Source organism: Xyrauchen texanus, chromosome 12 (assembly GCF_025860055.1).
Source record: "Xyrauchen texanus isolate HMW12.3.18 chromosome 12, RBS_HiC_50CHRs, whole genome shotgun sequence".
In the NCBI taxonomy this organism is placed as follows: domain Eukaryota; kingdom Metazoa; phylum Chordata; class Actinopteri; order Cypriniformes; family Catostomidae; genus Xyrauchen; species Xyrauchen texanus.
The window spans coordinates 15,786,067-15,805,233 of NC_068287.1; the positions used below are offsets into that span (position 1 = coordinate 15,786,067).

The window sequence follows — 19,167 nt, forward strand, 5'->3', positions numbered from 1 at the left end:
TCATTTTACTGTATAGTTTTGGAGAAAAGGCAAACACCCCAATCATCAAAGTGCATTCTAGCACTTGACACCATGTCCCATTTTCAAACACTCATAAAAAGTGTTCCTTCATAGGTTTGCTCATTCGTTCAATTGATTCCTGTTCAGACTGACCCTGGCTATAACTGTAATTATTTTCAAGTCATTTTAATGTATAGTTTTGGAGAAAAGAAAAGACCAATTCACCCCCAACATCAAAGTGATTTTCCTTTAGAGGTTTGCTCATTCTTTCAATGGATTCCTGTTCAGAGTGACCCTGACTATTACTGTATCAATTTTCATTTCATTGTACCATTGTTAAACACTAAATTATTTTCATTTTTGAAGGCATTGTTGTGCAAACATACTATGCTCATTTAGTATTTCATAATTGACTTACAGTATTTAATGTACAGTAGTGGACAAAATTACATGGAAATACATCATATACACAATGTCTTCTTGCATTTTATGTATTATTGTCATTTTAATTTAGTGAAAACCTTGTTTTTAACTATAAGAAATGATTATGTTCATCATCCGTTTGAGAAGTAATTTTTTTTTGTCAATGGTTACTACCTCACCTTTAGTTTCTTATGTCTATGTTTTATATCCTTATGTCTATGTTTCTTTTGTTGTTGGTTTTTTTCTTTGTTTATGATGATTAAGTCTGCAAAACTGTTTTTTTTTATGTTTACCTTAATCTGCAGTCTATTGAATCTGCTCAACTTTAGAATGCACTTTGATGATTGGGGTGAGTTTGCCTTTACTTTTCTCCAAAACTATACAGTAAAATGACTTGAAAATAATTACAGTAATAGCCAAGGTCACTCTGAACAGGAATCAATTAAAAGAATGAGCAAACCTATGAAGGAACACTTTTTATGAGTGTTTGAAAATGGGACATGGTGTAAATGCTAGAAAGCACTTTGATGATTGGGGTGTTTGTCTTTACTTTTCTCCAAAACTATACAGTAAACTGACTAGACAATAATTACAGTAATATTCAGAGTCGCTCTGAACAGGAAAATATTGAAAGAATGAGCAAACCTATGAAGGAACAATTTTTATGAGTGTTTGAAAATGGGACATGGTGTAAATGCTAGAAAGTGTTTGCCTTTACTTTTCTCCAAAACTATACAGTAAAATGACTTGAAAATAATTACAGTAATAGCCAAGGTCACTCTGAACAGGAATCAATTAAAAGAATGAGCAAACCTATGAAGGAACACTTTTTATGAGTGTTTGAAAATGGGACATGGTGTAAATGCTAGAAAGTGTTTGGGGTGTTTGCCTTTACTTTTCTCCAAAACTATACAGTAAAATGACTTGACAATAATTACAGTAATAGTCAGAGTCACTCTGAACATTAATCAAATGTAAGAATGGGCAAACCTATCAAGGAACACTTTTTATGAGTGTTTGAAAATGGGACATGGTGTAAGTGATAGAATGCACTTTGATGTGTGGGGTGAGTTTGCCTTTTCGCCAAAACTATACAGTAATATAACATACTTGTATATATAAATTGTGTGTGTGTGTGTGTGCGTGTGTTTTAAATATCATTTGTGTTTCATTCAACAGGTATGCAAGCATATTTCATAGATCAGGTTTTTATTGTTCATATATGCAATTCATGGATAATTGACAGATTAAAGCCACCAAAAGCCTGTTGTATCATATTTGTCATTTACATTAACATGAAAAAAGTAAATAAATAAATAAACATTTATACATGATGTATAATAATTAAATGTATACTTTATATATACACAAACATTAAAATCAACAATACAAATGTAAAATAAATGTATGATAATTAACATCAATATTACAGATTTCATTAGCATTAATAAATATATTATAATAATTAATGTATACTATATATATAAACATTAAAATTAAAAATAAGTAAATAAACATTAATACATGATATATGATAATTAAATCAACAATAAAAATAAAAATGTAAAAATATTAAGGATGTATGATAATTAAAATGAATATGAACATGAATAAATTATGTAATAATTAATGTTAATCATATTTAGGCATACAAACATTAAAATAGTAAAAAAAAAAATATTTGTGTCCTAATAAGATGGAAAATAGCAGAAAATAGTCTAAAAATCAAGTTTGACCTCTTTCAGCACCCATACCGTAAGTACACGATTAGACGCGCATACTAAAAAAAGATGTGCGGCTGGCTTGACCGTGTATTTTCAACGCGCGGCCCACTTGACCGCAGTGTTTGCTTACGTGCGCTAAACACTTTATTTACACTAAACTGGCGCGTCCTGCGAGAAGCGGTTTTTTTTATTATCTCCGGTAGCAGCATCTCAGTCTCCGCAAGGCACAGGTATCATAATAATATCGCGGAATACAAGATTAGGTGTAATTCAAACATCTTTATTAAATGATTGCTGAGCAAACAGCATTTACAGTAACACCTGAAGAGACCAGAAACTATGGAATGATTTTCTGGACATTATTCAAAAGGAATTGCAAATTGTATTTGCAATTGCGTTTTCAATTTGTGGACGCATAAAATGTGACATAATCCAAACGCAACTGCAAATCGCGCATTACGTTTGCATTTTCGTTTAAGCGAACGCACAGTGACTGCCAGATTTCAAATTGAAAAGCAAAGTCCGTTTGCGCCTGTGTTTCCCATATCTTACGAGTTTTGGCCCTGTCATATTTAAATAGCAATTTCAATTACCACGTCTGCTTTTTCACTTTCTCAGCGTCGCGTATGTAGCCAGCCAAAACTCAAATGGAATACTAATTCCCTTAGTATTTCCATTGATGCCTTACACGGAAACCTGTCAATCAGGGTCAAGGGTGGGATTATGCTATGGGGCGTGTTTGTCTTGGGAAGAGACGTCACTCAAAGTCGACGGTCAATATCAAATAAACCGGCGTCTGTTCAGGGCATCACCTCTTTATTTATTTTGTATTTATTTTAATGTTTATTTGACAGGGACAAATGCATAAAACATTGCTTTATAAAGAATACAAAGTAGATGCCACTCATGTATGCATGTTTCTAGCCATGACTAATTTGCAACCCCTGTCCCTGGTTAGGCTTATAAATTTAAAACAAAAATTACAGAGTATTGAGTTTAAGATTTATAATTAATAAAATACATAAAACAAATACATCCCATATATGAAATAAGATATGGGCTTAAATTGATGTGGAAGTCACTATAAAACAAAGTCTAGACACATTTAACAATACAAGAACACAAACGTGTGCATATGTCTGTGCGTGCTCACATATGCAACATTATGTTTGTATGCATTGTGTTATGTCCTGTACAGTCAGTGTTCACAAAGTTGTTTCAGTTTCAGCCATTGCTTTAAATGTGTATTAAAAACCTTGAAGTCTGTCAATGTTTTAATTTCAGATGCATTCCACAAATGTATGCCTCTTACTGAAAATGATGTCTGACCAAATGTTGTTCTACGTTTTGCAGCTATAGTTTCCACTTATTGTGCCTCTAGTTCTTATTCAGCTCTTTTGTTTATGTACTAGTTGACAGAATATTTCTGGTGCAACGTTGTTCACACACTTAAAAATTCGTTTTAAAAAGAAAAATTTACAAAACTGTCAAAACTCAAGATATTATGCTTCCTTAGAATGATGCAGTGATGCCATCTTACAGATTTCTGGTCCATTACTTTTAATGCTTGTTTATATAATGACTCTTGACCGTCGACTGTGAGTGACGTCTCTTCCCAAGACAAACACGCCCCATAGCATAATCCCACCCTTGACCCTGATTGACAGGTTTCCGTGTAAGGCATCAATGGAAATACTAAGGGAATTAGTATTCCATTTGAGTTTTGGCTGGCTACATACGCGACGCTGAGAAAGTGAAAAAGCAGACGTGGTAATTGAAATTGCTATTTAAATATGACAGGGCCAAAACTCGTAAGATATGGGAAACACAGTTGCAAACAGACTTTGCTTTTCCATTTAAAATCTGGCAGTCACTGTGCGTTCGCTTAAACGAAAATGCAAACGTAATGCGCGATTTGCAATTGCGTTTGGATTGTCACATTTTATGCGTCCACAAATTGAAAACGCAATTGCAAATACAATTTGCAATTCCTTTTGAATAATGTCCAGAAAATCATTCCATAAGAAACATCTCTTCAGTCTCCCGTCATTTCATTTACCTCACGAGAGAGTGTGTCACCCTTATTACACTCCCAGCGGAAACAAGTGAAAGCGGAACTAATATTACCAACATCCAAGAAAATGAAAAGGAACATACATATAATAAATCTATCAAATATTGAGTTACTATAACAAAATGCATTCTAAATTAAATATAATAAAATAATGAATACAAATAATTAAATTAAATGGTGACAAACTAACCAATATTTTCACTTTAAATTGGTTATCAGTTCAACTTCAGTTTGACATTAAGCCTCATTCTTTAGGACTATCTTACATACAGTAAAGAATAGTTTGTATAAGCTTACTAGTTTTAAGGCCAAGAATAAAGAGTAACATTTATATTTAAAAATTATATTTTGTGTATACTGAATTATTCAATCAACCAACATTATTTTTGACAGCAAACACTAGGCAACAACTATGGTTTTACCAACAGGGAAATTTAGTTAACAGTGACATTGAGCAGAAAGTTGACATATAACCAGTTTTGACAGAGCTGCTGATAAAAAGTTAAATGATCAACATAGACTGATGAGATGGAAAAAAAAATGGAGATTGGTATCGGATGTTAAAATCCTGATTGGAGCATCCCTGATATTCAAGTTGACTTCAAAAACTAATGTTGATGAATAATGGGCTGAGACCCTATCACAAAATGGACAAAAACAGGTACATGGTGGACGGTAACATTTGAATATGAAGAAGACTTTGTTTCACTGTTTATATATTCATTTGTTTGTGGTTGAACTGAAAAAAAGGTCTCAGTTTGGTGCTTTTAACAAGGCTCAAATGTGAAAACCTCAGCAGCCTTTTTGCAGTTGAACACGTGGAAAACATTACCATCATAATCGCAGTTCAAATCGCAATCACAATATTTTTCAAAATAATCGCAACATGACTTCTTGTCCAAATCGTGCAGCCCTAATGTAATGTCTGTTAAGTCTCAAAAACATGAATAACAAACACTCCTGGAAACATAATCAATAATTTTATAATATATAATACCAGAACATGACTTTCTGGTAATATTTAAAATTTCACAACTTAGTCCCACTGTCCACATATTACTTTTTCTTTTCATGTTTCTTAGGGGCTACTAGTTACAAATCAAAAAGGGGAATGGAAAATGCACACAGCAGCCATGCTCTGGTCTCAAGAGGTTATTAATTGATTGATCTGAAATTTGAGGTGCTTCCAACACAGACTGCAATAAGAACATAGGAATGCAAAAGAAACCAATATAAACAAAAATATAGCCAGAAGCACCAATGCGATTCTTCCTCAAAATGGCAAATCATTTAAAATTGATCAGTAGAGGGTTGGGGTTAAACCCTCCCAATGGAGGAATCCAAAAAACATGTCTTTCTGTCTGAATCCTAAACTAAAAATGTTCAGTCTACTGGAAAATCCATCATGCCGGACCTTATGGATCCTTGAGGCCTTTTTGTTCCCCATGAGAAATGAGGCATGTACACCAAGTTTCAGAAGAATTGGACAAATGGGGTGGAAATTACATCACTTTGAATATGGGACATTTGGGCGTGGTCTGTAGTCAAGTCAAGTGGTTTTTATTGTCGTTTCAACCATATACAGTACAGTACACAGTGATACGAGACAACTTTCCTCCAGGACCATGGTGCTACATAAAAACAACGTAGGAAAAACACAGGACCACATGAGACTACACAACTAAATAAAATACCCATATAAAATATTTATATACATATATAAAGTGCACGTGCAAACATGAGCAAAAAGTACAGGACAGTACAACACATTTCTGACAATGAACAGGACAATAGGCACAGTGAGAGACAGTGCAGCGCCGACCAGTACACAGTAGTGCGTAAACATAACATACTATGAGATAGTGTTCTATGCACATAGCAGTTATTGAGGTAGCAGACAGTTATAAAGTGACAGTAATTCAAGTGCAACTCAGGACAGGTGTGTGTGTGTGTGTGTGTGTGTGTGTGTCAAACCAGTCTCTGATTATTGAGGAGTCTGATGGCTTGAGGGAAGAAGCTGTTACACAGTCTGGCCGTGAGGGCCCGAATGCTTCGGTACCTCTTGCCAGACGGCAGGAGGGTAAAGAGTTTGTGTGAGGAGTGTGTGGGGTCGTCCACAATGCTGGTTGCTTTGTGGATACATGGTTTTTGTAAATGTCTTTGATGGAGGGAAGAGAGACCCCAATGATCTTCTCAGCTGTCCTCACTATCCTCTGCAGGGCTTTGCGGTCTGAAACGGTGCATGTCCCAAACCAGGCAGTGATGCAGCTGCTCAGGATGCTCTCAATAGTCCCTCTATAGAATGTAGTTAGGATGGGGGGTGGGAGATGTGCTTTCCTCAGCCTTCGAAGAAAGTAGAGACGCTGCCGGAATTTCTTGGTGATAGAGCTGGTGTTGAGGGACCAGGTGAAGTTTTCCGCCAGGTGAACACCAAGGAATTTGGTCCTCTTGACGATCTCCACAGAGGGGCCGTCGATGTTCAACGGAGAGTGTTCACCTTGTGCTCTCCTAAAGTCAACAACCATCTCTTTTGTTTTGTCGACATTCAGGGACAGGTTGTTGGCTCTATACCAGTCCGTTAGTCGCTGCACCTCCTCTCTGTATGCTGACTCGTTGTTCTTGCTGATGAGACCCACCACGGTTGTGTCATCTGCAAACTTGACGATGTGGTTCGAGCTGTGCATTGCTGCACAGTCTCGAGTCAGCGGAGTGAACAGCAGTGGACTGAGCACACAGCCCTGGGGGGCCCCAGTGCTCAGTGTGGTGGTGGTGGAGATGCTGATCCTGATCCGGACTGACTGAAGTCTCCCAGTAAGGAAAACCTGGATCCAGTTGCAGAGGGAGGTGTCCAGGCCCAGCAGGTTCAGCTTTCCAATCAGACCCTGAGGAATTTTCATGTTGAATGCTGAGCTGAAATCTATGAACAGCATTCGAACATGAGTCTTTTTTGTCTAGGTGGGTGAGGGCCAGATGGAGGGTTGTGGCGACGGCATGGTCCATTGAACGGTTTGGACGATACGCAAACTGCAGTGGGTCTAGTGAGGGGGGCAGCTGGGTCTTATTCAGTGTCCTGCCTCAACGGTATTCGTGGCCTTGAAGCACGTTGGAACGACGGCGCTGCTCAGAGAGATGTTGAAGATGTCGGTAAGAACATCTGCTAGCTGGTCTGCACATCCTCTGAGCACTCTGCCAGGAATGTTGTCTTGTCCAGCAGCCTTCCTTGGGTTGACTCTATGTAGAGTTTTCCTCACATCTGCCGTGGTAAGACAGAGCACCTGGTCGTTGGGAGGAGGGGTGGTCTTCCTCACCACCACGTCGTTCTGCACTTCAACCCGAGCGTAGAAGTCATTCAGCGCATCTGGAAGGGAGGCATCTTTGTCACAGGCAACTCCTGTGTCCTGTAGTTGGTGATGGCCTGGATGCCCTGCGACATGCGCCACGTGTTACCGCTGTCCTGGAAGTGACTGTGGATTCTCTGGGCGTGTGCGCGCTTTGACTCTCTGATTGCCCGGTACAGTTTGGCCCTAGCTGTTCTTAGGGCTGCCTTATCGCCTGCTCTGAAGGCGGAGTATCAGGTCCTCAGCAGCGTGCGCACCTACGCAGTCATCCACGGCTTCTGGTTGGAGCGTGTGGTGATGGTCTCGGAGAAAGTGACATCATCAATGCACTTGCTGATGTAGCTGGTCACTGATGCTGTGTATTCCTCCAAGTTGGTAGAATCGCCATATGTTGCAGCCTCCCTGAACATGTGCCAGTCAGTACACTCAAAACAGTTCTGAAGAGCAGAGATGGCTCCTGCTGGACAGGTTTTCACCTACTTCTGAAGCGGAGTGCATCTGACGAGCGGTCTGTATGCACAAACGTAAACTCCGGTTATGCAAACAGTGGTGAATTCCCGTGGTAAATAAAAAGGTCTGCATCTAACAGTCACAAACTCCAACAGCGATGAACAGTAAGTAAAGACTAGTAAAGAGTTCTTGCACCATTCCGTGTTGATGTAAACACACAAGCCACCACCACGAGTCTTACCGCAGAGAGCTGTATTTCTGTCGGCACGAAACGAGGCGAGCCCGTCTAGCTGAATGGCGGCGTCCGGAACTCTGTCGCTGAGCCACGTCTCCGTGAAAACAAAAACGCATCAGTCTCTAAACTCACGCTGCGTAGCCTGCTGGAGTCGGATATAATCCAGTTTATTGTCCAGGGAGCAAACATTTGAGAGCAGGATAGACGGGAGAGCCCGCCGGCTAGGGTTTGTTTTTAGCCTAGCATGGACCCCAGCCCTCTTGCCCCGCCTTCTGCCTTCTCGCACACTGCTTACGACGTCCTCTCCCCCGGCCACCATCATCAGGCGACGCCTAGGACTGGAGGCCTGGTCTCCGCAGCAAGCAGAGTACGCGTAGCACCTCCTGCAGGTCATCATGCAGCTTGGTTTTTGCATGAGTCTTATATTACAGTAGTGTCTGGCGATGGTAGACACGAACACTGGTTGCTCCGATGTCCATGTGCCGCAAAAGTCAGGCTTTTTTTTTACAAAAATAGCACCATTTTGGATCCGGAACTGCCGCTGCGTGCTACTGCGCCACCATCTTGGATCGCGGGGGCTTGTATCGCCTTCATGGGCAAATGTGAGCCATTCTTTGCATAGTACTTCAGAACTAGAAAAAAAAGTTTGTCAAGACAAACTTTGATGTTGGCTTGAGAAACGCAGAGCCTTGAACCAAGACTGGAACTCGATGGTAACAATAAAACAAGATCACTTCAAAAATATGAAATATATGCAATTACTTGAAAATTATTTAAGCTCTCCATGTCATTATTCCACATACGGCATTCACTAAGATTTTCACTTTGTCCTAAGACTTAATTTTATGCATTGTAAAAATAAGTGAATGTTAAAGGGATATTTGATCGTTTCCTCACCCTCATGTAGTCCCAGATGTGTATGACTTTCTTCTGCAGAAATTGAATGAAGATGTTTAGAAGAATATCTCAGCTCTGTTGGTCCATTCAATGTAAGTAAATGAGAAGTGGTGAGAAACAGATCAATAATTAAGTCATTTTGTACTATAAATATCTACTTTCACTTTCATATGCGCTCTTCTCTCTTAGGAGATCTTTTTCTGTTTTTTTGTGATTTACATTAGCATATCACCCCTCCTGAGCAGGGAGGACAATTTATAGTAAAAATATTATAATAAATAAATTATATATATATATATATATATATATATATATCCGTTTCTCACCCACAGCTATAATATCACTTCTGAAGGCATGGATTAAACCACTGGAGTGGTATGGATTACTTTGTTGCATTTATGTGATTTTTGTACCTTCTGAGTTATGATCACAATTCAAGTGCATTGAAAGGACCAACAGAGCTGAGATTTTCTTCTAAAAAGCTTAATTTGTGTTCAGCAGAAGAAAGAAAGTAATACACATCTGGGATGGAATGAGGGTGAGTAAATGGTGAGAGAAATTTATTTTTGGGGTAAACTAAGTTTATTTGAAAGACTATCTAGGCACATAATAACACTGTATAGCTGTGACTGTTTATAACTCTCAAGATGTACAGGCTCACACTTTAAATGGTCAGTGCTTTGTATTTTAGATCATTAAAATAGCAACAGATCCAGTGAAACAATGGAGATTGAGTGATTGTTTTAACATTTTACATGCCATTCAAAAACATGGCATTTTACAACGTAAGAGTGAAATAAAAAACTAAAAATAATACCATTTGTACTTTTCATTTACTAGGAATGTCAATGTTCAGGACGAAGGCTAAATTGTTACCGTCTCTTTAAGAGGGATTTATCGCATGATACGACATTCAAGGCACAGTCTGTGCAGTTTGTTTCATTGAGTTTAATCTTTTGAGAACTGTGAAGTCTCATTATTTTCGTACAGTGTCTTGCTGTTGCATCTGTGTTCATTTCAGAGATTAATTGATTGAGATTGTGAGACTGCAGTCAGTATTAAACTTGTGATGATGTTGAACCTAAAGCACAAATTCTGCTATTAGTTTGTCTGTTCTCGATGGATCTTCCGTGATCCTTCCCGCGCTGTCAAGTGAAGTGGAGCAACATCAGTTTCGTCTCTCACACCCTCATTTGTTTGGGTGTGAGATGATAAAATACAGACTGCGTGAATGTACTATAATAATACTGTCAATAACAATAGATTTCCTCCTACCGGAGGAATCTAATAATAATAATAATAATAAAACCGTCAATAACAATAGATTTCCTCCTACCAGAGGAATCTAATTAAACACTGCAGAAATAAATGAAAAGAAAATCTCTTATAATGACACAATCTCTAAACTCCTTTCACAATTAGGGACATTACGACCACTGTATAACAGAACAATTCACATATGGATGAAGATCCCTCTGACAGACAGATGTTTGGCAGGTGTGTGCAGGTGAATGAATACATACATTTCCTGTCAGGCAGTTGTTATTAGCACTGCAGGTGATGGAATTCGTGTTGCTCCACTCATTGACTGGACACTCTGGGTATTGCTGATGGCTCAGACTGGAGTGACCCGACTGCATTGCTGTGAGCAACGTACTCATGGTCTCATCTGTGGAAGGAATTCCTTCAAGACACAAACAAACACATGTACAAACTCTAAATAAATCATAAATAAAATGTTACAATACACCTTGAATTCACCATATGTAGTTAATTAAAATAAAAAAATCACATAATATTTTCTGATCAATCAGAGTTATTTATATGCTTACTTTCCACGTGTGCAAAAGCACAGAATGGCCCCCTTGGACAGTATCCAGTTTGCCTCATGTCATTGCATTTAGTAGATTTGTATATCTTGAAATAGGGATAAATAAGATTGTAAGAGACTGAAAATAATAAAACGTTTATATAAAATAAAGGTTCATATAAAATCAAATTCAACCAAACAAAGTTTAGTATTGTAAAGACGTGGCAATCTCACCTCTGGGTGGAATTGCTGTTCAGTGCGAGAGTGGCAGTACTGACAGCTGTCCCCGCTCTCACATTTTGAGGGTTCGCCCCATTCATCGCCATGTTTTACACTGGGACATGGTGTCGACCTATCAGATTATAAAAAGGGTATAAGCTTTATATAAAAATGTCATTTTAAAATTGACTAAGTATTTAAAGTATTTATATTTTCCTTTATTATTTATAGGTAACACTTTTAATTACCATTGTGTATAAAATGTGCTATACACTGTAAATTAGCATGCCTTTCTTAACAAAAAAAACAAAAACACACACACACATCCAAGAAAATACAGTTCCAAACTTTTTCTTTTTTTTTAACAAAAGTAAATATTTACAAATAAAACATAACCCTGGACATCAAAGTTTCTTCCCAGCCTACCCAAGCGACTGAATAATTATTTTTCAAACACAACAGAAGTCATTTTCCAGTTGTTAGAGCCATTAAAACGCAGCAGGGGGTTTAGTCAGTCAAGTGATGAATGACCTATGATTTCAGCCAGGCAATTATGTAAAATAAACTGAAGTGTGTAGCTTTTTGTTAAATTACTTTCTCCTACAGTGGGTATCCATTCAGAATAGGCTTTCCTCCACCGCAATCAATGTGAATGGGTCATTGGCAGCTCTAAACCGCTACGGGGTGCTATAACCATAGAATTTCAACAGGCCAGAGCTGAACGCTCAAAGCTCTTTCTCTCAACGTAACGACCATTCAGTTGTAGGTGTTAAGGGCAAGTTAAGCTTGTTTTGCCAACTGCCATAAAAAGAAAAAAAAGAGAAGAAGAACAACAACAAACTTAAAACACCACAACATTTATTTTCTGGCTAAACGTTGCAATGGCAATGTATGATAAAGACTTTACTGCAGCACTCAGCGTTCAAGAGGATGTCTTCGCATTGGAGAGTTAGTTGTTTGCATTTATTAATTCACATTTCATTAGAAAGAATTATCATTTGTGAGTGTTTTTTTTTTTTTTACATATGCACAGACGTTATGAGCAAGCATCATTACATCATTAGACTTAAAAAAACGGTTAAGACTCTAAAACCGTGCTGTCTTTTAATGTGCCGATACGGTAACCCATATTTCTATTTTAAAACAAGATTAACAAATGCCATTATCATACTATGTTATATTCTCCTGGCAATAAAAACTAAAGAAAAGGTGAACAGAATCATTATTAATGGAAGCGGAATACTACAAGCAAAATTTGATAAAATATTTGAAAAAGAAATCGCAATTTTCCTTTATATGAATTAGCGTGATACTGAATTAAGTTAGTACTGTGACCACATTATTTGTATATCTGTCTCAATACATATGTTAAGACATTTATGCTATACATGTAATAACCAGAAACACAATGCAGTTCAAACCTGTAGGTTAGTAGTTAATATTTGCTATTACCCAATGTTGGCCCAAAGCTTGATGATATTGATTATATTTTGGAGTGACTATTTGCTTTAAGATGTAGCCCCAATAGTCTATTGGCAACATAGAAATACACAAAAAAGTGCATTAAGGGTGTAGCTCTAATGGCGTGGAGCGGTGTCTGTATGACCAGGGTTAGGTTCTGCATTTAGCGTATTATTTTTCCCATTCCGTTTCTTGACCCCACTCTTAATATTTTCTTTATTACTATTTATAATAAATAAAAAATTATATAGATGTAATTGTACTATAGTATTATTGTAGTAACCATATTTTTTTGTTGCAGAAAACATACCTTCCTGGCTTAACTTCATGGCTGATGTCTTAAGATTTTGCTTCAATATATCCACATAATTTTCATTCGTGATGCCATCTATTTTGTGAAGCGCATCTGCAGCAAAGCACCCCCACTACATGATGCTGCCATACCCATGCTTCACTGTTGGGATGGTGTTGTTCGGCTTGCAAGCCTCACCCTTTTTCCTCCAAACATAACAATGGTCTTTATGACCAAACAGTAACATTTTTGTTTCATTAGACCAGAGTACATATTTGCATATGTGTCCCCAGGTGCACTTGCAAACTGTAGTCTGGCTTTTTTATGGTGGTTTTGGAGCAGTGGCTTCTTCCTTGCTGAGCAGCCTTTCAGGTTATGTTGATATAGGACTTGATTTACTGTGGATATAGATACTTGTCTACCTGTTTCTTCCAGCATCTTCACAAGGTCCTTTGCTGTTGTTCTGGGATTGATTTGCACTTTTCGCACCAAACTACATTCATCTCTAGGAGACATAATGCATCTCCTTCCTGAGCGATATGATGGCTGCATGGTCCCATGGTGTTTATACTTGCATACTATTGTTTGTACAGATGAACGTGGTACCTTCAGGCGTTCGGAAATTGCTCCCAAAGATGAACCAGACTTGCGGAGGTCCACAATTTTTATTCTGAGGCCTTGGCTGATTTCTTTTGATTTTCTCATGATGTCAAGCAAAGCTAAGTTTGATGAATGGGTTATTAGCTGACTTAATTTTCTTTGGCTTTCTATCTTGTTACTGAACAGCAACCTAAATTGAGATAATCTGTGATTTGGCTACTAAAAACAGACATTTGGCTCCTTAATGTTTCAGCCCAAGACATTTTTTTTTGTCTGGAGCTCTGTTTTAGCTATAGAGGACGTCAGGACAGATCAGTATTCCAAAAAATCTATTTACACTAATAACAAACATTCCCAGTAGGGCTTTATTTATTCTGGCTTTTTGTTTTTCATACAATTACTGATTGATTTTATAATGTCGTATAATATTTGGGAGCAGCGTTTCGACAAGACAAAGACGTTCAGACTTTATACAATGTCATAATCTGACAAGACCATCATATTGTGGAAGTGAAGCACAAGTTAACATGTATTAACATTGCTTAATAATGTGCACCATTTCACACAGAATAAAGAAACCTGATTTGAACTTAAAGTTGCTCATTACTGTTATTGCTGTCAAATAGCTCAAACTGATAACACTGTGTTAAATTGCACTTATCATGATGTTTTTGAACCAGATGGAATCTCCTGCCTCGGTACGTTTTTTTTTTGTTTTGTTTTGCGTCATTCTGCTGTTCAAGCAGTTTGACGCAATTATACCACTTATTTTCATCTGTACAAGGATGCCAACATTATGTAGTAAGTTTATTCAGAACTCAGCCCCAGTTAAACCATAACTGGGGGCTGAAGATGCTGGAGGAAACAGGTAGACAAGTATCTATATTCTCAGTAAAACAAGTACTATATCATCATAACCTGAAAGGCTGCTCAGAAAAGAAGCCACTGCTCCAAAACCACCATAAAAAAGCCAGACAACAGTTTGCAAGTGCACATGGGGACAAAAATCATTATGACCATTGTGGTGGCTCAGTGGTTGAGGCTCAGGGTTACTGACCAGAAGAATAAACAACGTTCATCTTTTATTCTCCACGAAAACAAGCTCATAGTTTTTTATTCAGGATTCGCAGTCTTTGCATTTACAAAATGTCATATTTCAAAATTTCCCCTGAACTTGTATAGCAGAATACGGTATAACACTGCAGCTGCTCTTTATCTCTTGACTTGGCAGGTGTAAATGCTTCTTTTGACAGGCAGTATTACAATAGTTAGCATTTGACTGATACTAAACAGTGCTACTGATGTTTATTTATTTATTCTTTATTTAAATGGTTAGCAATTGACTGATATTAAACAGTACTGATTTTAATTTAGCTATTTATTTTATTTGAATTTATTCTTTATTTAAATGGTCAGCAATTGACTGATACTAAACAGTACTGATGTTTATTTAGCTATTTATAATATTTTTATTTATTCTTTATTTAGATGGTCAGCAACTGACTGATACTAAAAACTACTAATGATGTTTATTTAGCTATTTATTGTATTTTTAATTATTCTTTATTTTCTCAATGTTCATTTCTAGAATTTGTTGATAATGTATAATAATAATAATGTCAAATATTCTTTAATAAGATTGTTAAAGAAAGCAGCCTTCTGAGTACCTTTGCATAGTCATATTGGTGCAAAATCCACATAGAAAAGGTCGGTTTCCATTCCAGCTCAAAAATTAACTATACAGACCAACATATCGGTAATCAGTGAATTTCCCCCCTCTAAAATCGGCATCGGTCTCAACACACGCGCACGCACGCGCGCGCGCACACACACACACACACACACACACGCACACACTAGTAAGGCTCAATCTGGTTGCTTTCCCACTGTATCTCAACTTAATATATAGAGACAACTATATGGAAGCCATTTGTATTTTATTTTCTCAAAACATTTTAACACTATGTCTCCGAGTTTTGGCAAAACGTTTGTTTTAAACAACAAAAATAATGGCATGACTCAACCAATGGAGTGAGTTAGGGTGGGACTATCAGTCTGTTCAATCAACAACAGATGGAGGGCATATTTAGTTATATTTGTATTTTGTTACAAATGTTGTTTTAAAACAAACATTTTATTTTTGCAGTTGTAGCTAGTGGTGCAGAAATTACACAATTCTGCTTAAGCGTATGACTGAAAACCAGGAAAATAGTTTAGTGTGGCGCTGGATTTACATGTGAAAAAAAGAGTCCAGGGCGTTGTGTTTTTTATCTTTAAAGTATTTCTATCTTACCTGTATTTGAACTTTCTGGGATTTCTTCTCCTATCTCTGCTATTGTGATAGTGAGGACACGCATAGCCCTGCCTGCATAGACGTGGAGGCTTGGTACACTGCTCTGTTTTATAGTTGGCCAAAACAAAATTGGTGTCTGCAAAAAATGGGAACAGAAACTTCAGATTACTGCTTTTAACACCCAGCATAAATTGCAATTCAATCAGGTGACCTGACTGAATACAAGGCAATTATGTTAGCTTGACAAAGCCAGCATACTGTTTTTCTACTGATTTTTTTAAAATCCTTAAATCAAGACCATAATTATCAATTGTAACTGCTCCTAGAGCTTTCAAGCTTCATCCACCTTGGCACAGACCTACAGATTGTTCTGACTCACATTGCTATATCTTATAACTGATCGAAATAAAGTTTTTGCACAGCAAACAATCAAAAATCAAAAAATTCCATAGACTCACATTTACCTGTTCAAAATTGCCAACGGAATGCTCGTTAATACAAACAAGAAACTGTCAACAAATTTACATTTAAACAACCACAAACAAGTATGACTTTAGGTTACAACACATAATCTATAAATCTTTCTGAAAGTTTTATCTGAAGATCTACATGACTATTTCTATCTATAACTTTCAGACAAAGACTTAGTCAAGCCAACAGCAAAGTTTGTCTTGACAAACTACCTATCCAGTTTTATAACTGATCCCTTTTTACCTCTTTATTTCTATTCTACTGGGATTGTATCTGTGTGGGAAGGTTTTGTTTCACCTTGCCAGCGGGGGTCCTCATTCAGGGTCTTCTCAATCATGGCTTGGCTGGCCAACACACCTGGCTGCAGGTCAGGAATTCCCTCCCCAGATCCTAATTGGCCGTTCTGTAGAGCTTCTTGTGCCTGGATCTCTCTGTGAACATGTTAATTCGAGTCAGCTCACCCATTTGAACCATCAAGAACTCTGAATGATCCGTATAAAAAAAAATTAAAAACAAGACAGGTCTTGATGCAACAGCTATTTCCATATACAAATTGCTAGGCATCTGCTGAGATGGCACATTTATTTGCATTTCATGTTATTTAATTACTGGTTAGCCACATTTACAGAACAGAATCTAATCATTTGCTGCTATGTTGTGCAGACTGCTTATCAATTCAATTAGTACAATAAAAAAATATATTTAACTATGACCCCCATCCCACTCAATACAAGCACTCTGGTGGCTTCCTTCTTATGCATTGTGCCAATCACCTGAAAACCTGTGAAGCTTTTTGCAATTGAAAGCAATTATCATACCAAAACAATGTCTAGCGCTAACTGTGGTTATTTTTAGATTGATGGCATTTACATTTGTTGGGGGTTGGGCAGGGTGGCAGAATTCCCTTGCCCTTGAAAAAACAGGAATGAGTGCCACAAGCCAAAGCACTTCCTTTTCCTTCTGCTGCTGCCATTGAGTGTAAGGTTTGCTCGCACTTTAAGATACTCAAATTAAAAAAATATTCTATACATTTGCCATTGCTAAAGACACAGACAGGGAAATGTCTTGCCTTATGTCATAAACTGGTGGCCGTAGGTCATGAGGTCCATGAGCGAAGGCGCAGTGGAGTCCGTTTTTCACACAGTGTCCACGAGCGTCTGTCTCATGGATGCAGGTGCCGGTCTTGTAGTAGCGTAAATGGTACTTGCGTTCTGTGTCACCGGTGGTCCGGTGTAAGTAAGGGCAACTGTGAGGAGAAAAGCATTCATGTAGAATGAACACACAAACAATACATTTTGAAAACAACAACAACAACAACAAGGCCTATTCATCTTTGCGAATATGTACAAGTAAGCCAGTACATTTCTCTCTTCATTTTCTGATTGCAAATTAAGATTGGGTTGAAACTGGGTTCATGGCTCTCGGCTTGTAGCCATTCCTAACATACCACAATAAGAGCAATAGAGTGATAAAACATTATAAAGACACTAAGACTTTCTATGGCATTCCTATGTGCTAAATCATATATCAATAACATTTATCTGTGTATCCCTGCCTCCAAAGTACTACCAATGGACAAGCAGACCAAGCATTTGTGGAAAAATATGTGGACGCATGTCCTGGAATTTATTTTATCACTGGCCTTCCACGACTCACACAACTGTATCTACTATAAATAACAATTCTATAAATAGTTCACAGAGTGTGAATTAGGTTGTCTGACTACACTTGAAAACAGCTGTTGTTGTTTACATATACAGTTATATTATTACTGGTTTTAATATTGTTTATTGTTTTCACACAGGAATACATGTACACATGCCATGTTACAATAATTAAATATATATACATTATATATATATATATATATATATATATATATAAAAATACTTTACCAGAATCATTCCACATCTTAAGATACCTCTTAGGGCTGAAACGATTAGTCAACATTATAGACAACATCGACAATAAAACATTTTTAACAAAATATTTTGTTGTCGGATAGTCATTTGAACTCTAATGATGACGACGTGAAAGAGTAGCACTGCAGCTCGCAACTGATTGAGGAGAGGAAGAATTACACAGCTCACAGTCCAGATGCACTCTAAACTTTCACTGCTTCAGGTGATGTATATCACAAAGCATGAGGGAATTGTAATGCAAAAACACAAAATAAGTAAATACAGAAGCATTCTCGATGTGGAATAAGTGGAGCCGGAGCTCTCTAAGGGAAACACCCCGGCGTTACATCTTTAATGCAGTTATACTTTCATCGTGGTGGTGTAGTGGTATAAGCACATAACTGGTAATCAGAAGGACCCTGGTTCGAGCCCCACAGCCACCACCATAGGGTCCTTGAGCAAGGCACTTAACTCCGGGTTGCTCCGGGGGGATTGTCCCTGTAATAAGGGCTCTGTAAGTCGCTTTGGATAAAAGCATCTGCCAAATGTATAAATATCACGCAAATCTCAGAACAACTCAGAAACTGGCATTTTTCTGTGCAGTTAGCACCTCGAGCGCACACGCTTACTGCGGCTAGATTATAAGATAATGGCTCGTGACTTATTGAATCATAATATATGTAACTGTGCATTTCTTATCCAGAAGAAAATTGGCAATACACAGCTTTACTAATAAGAGAGACTCTGCTTTTTGTGAGTTAAAGATGGATTGAAGTGAACAGAAAGGTGAGAAAGGGTAGTCTTCGCCCCATTATACACTGCAAAAAAATACGTTTTTGATTTGTTTTGGCATGTTTTCCAATATAAATATCTAAAACTCCTTTAAAACAACATATATTTTCTTTAGCAGCTATACTGCAGAAGAAAAAATTGTTATCTGAGAATGTTGAATATAATATAAAAAATACAAATATTTCAA

General features: G+C 37.5%; 1 protein-coding gene across 3 annotated transcripts in view; it reads right to left on the reverse strand.

Annotated features, from left to right (window-relative positions):
• The window catches only part of LOC127652523 (putative E3 ubiquitin-protein ligase UNKL), a 41,598-nt gene that overhangs the window by 15,469 nt on the left and 6,962 nt on the right, over positions 1-19,167 (reverse strand). For all 3 annotated transcript variants that reach the window (XM_052138695.1, XM_052138694.1, XM_052138693.1), the window contains exons 3-8: positions 17,357-17,533; positions 16,585-16,718; positions 15,817-15,952; positions 11,186-11,303; positions 10,974-11,058; positions 10,665-10,825 (exon numbers count right to left, since the gene is read on the reverse strand). In XM_052138695.1, coding sequence (XP_051994655.1) covers positions 10,665-10,825; positions 10,974-11,058; positions 11,186-11,303; positions 15,817-15,952; positions 16,585-16,718; positions 17,357-17,533 — 811 coding nt within the window. The remainder of the gene's footprint in view (positions 1-10,664; positions 10,826-10,973; positions 11,059-11,185; positions 11,304-15,816; positions 15,953-16,584; positions 16,719-17,356; positions 17,534-19,167) is intronic.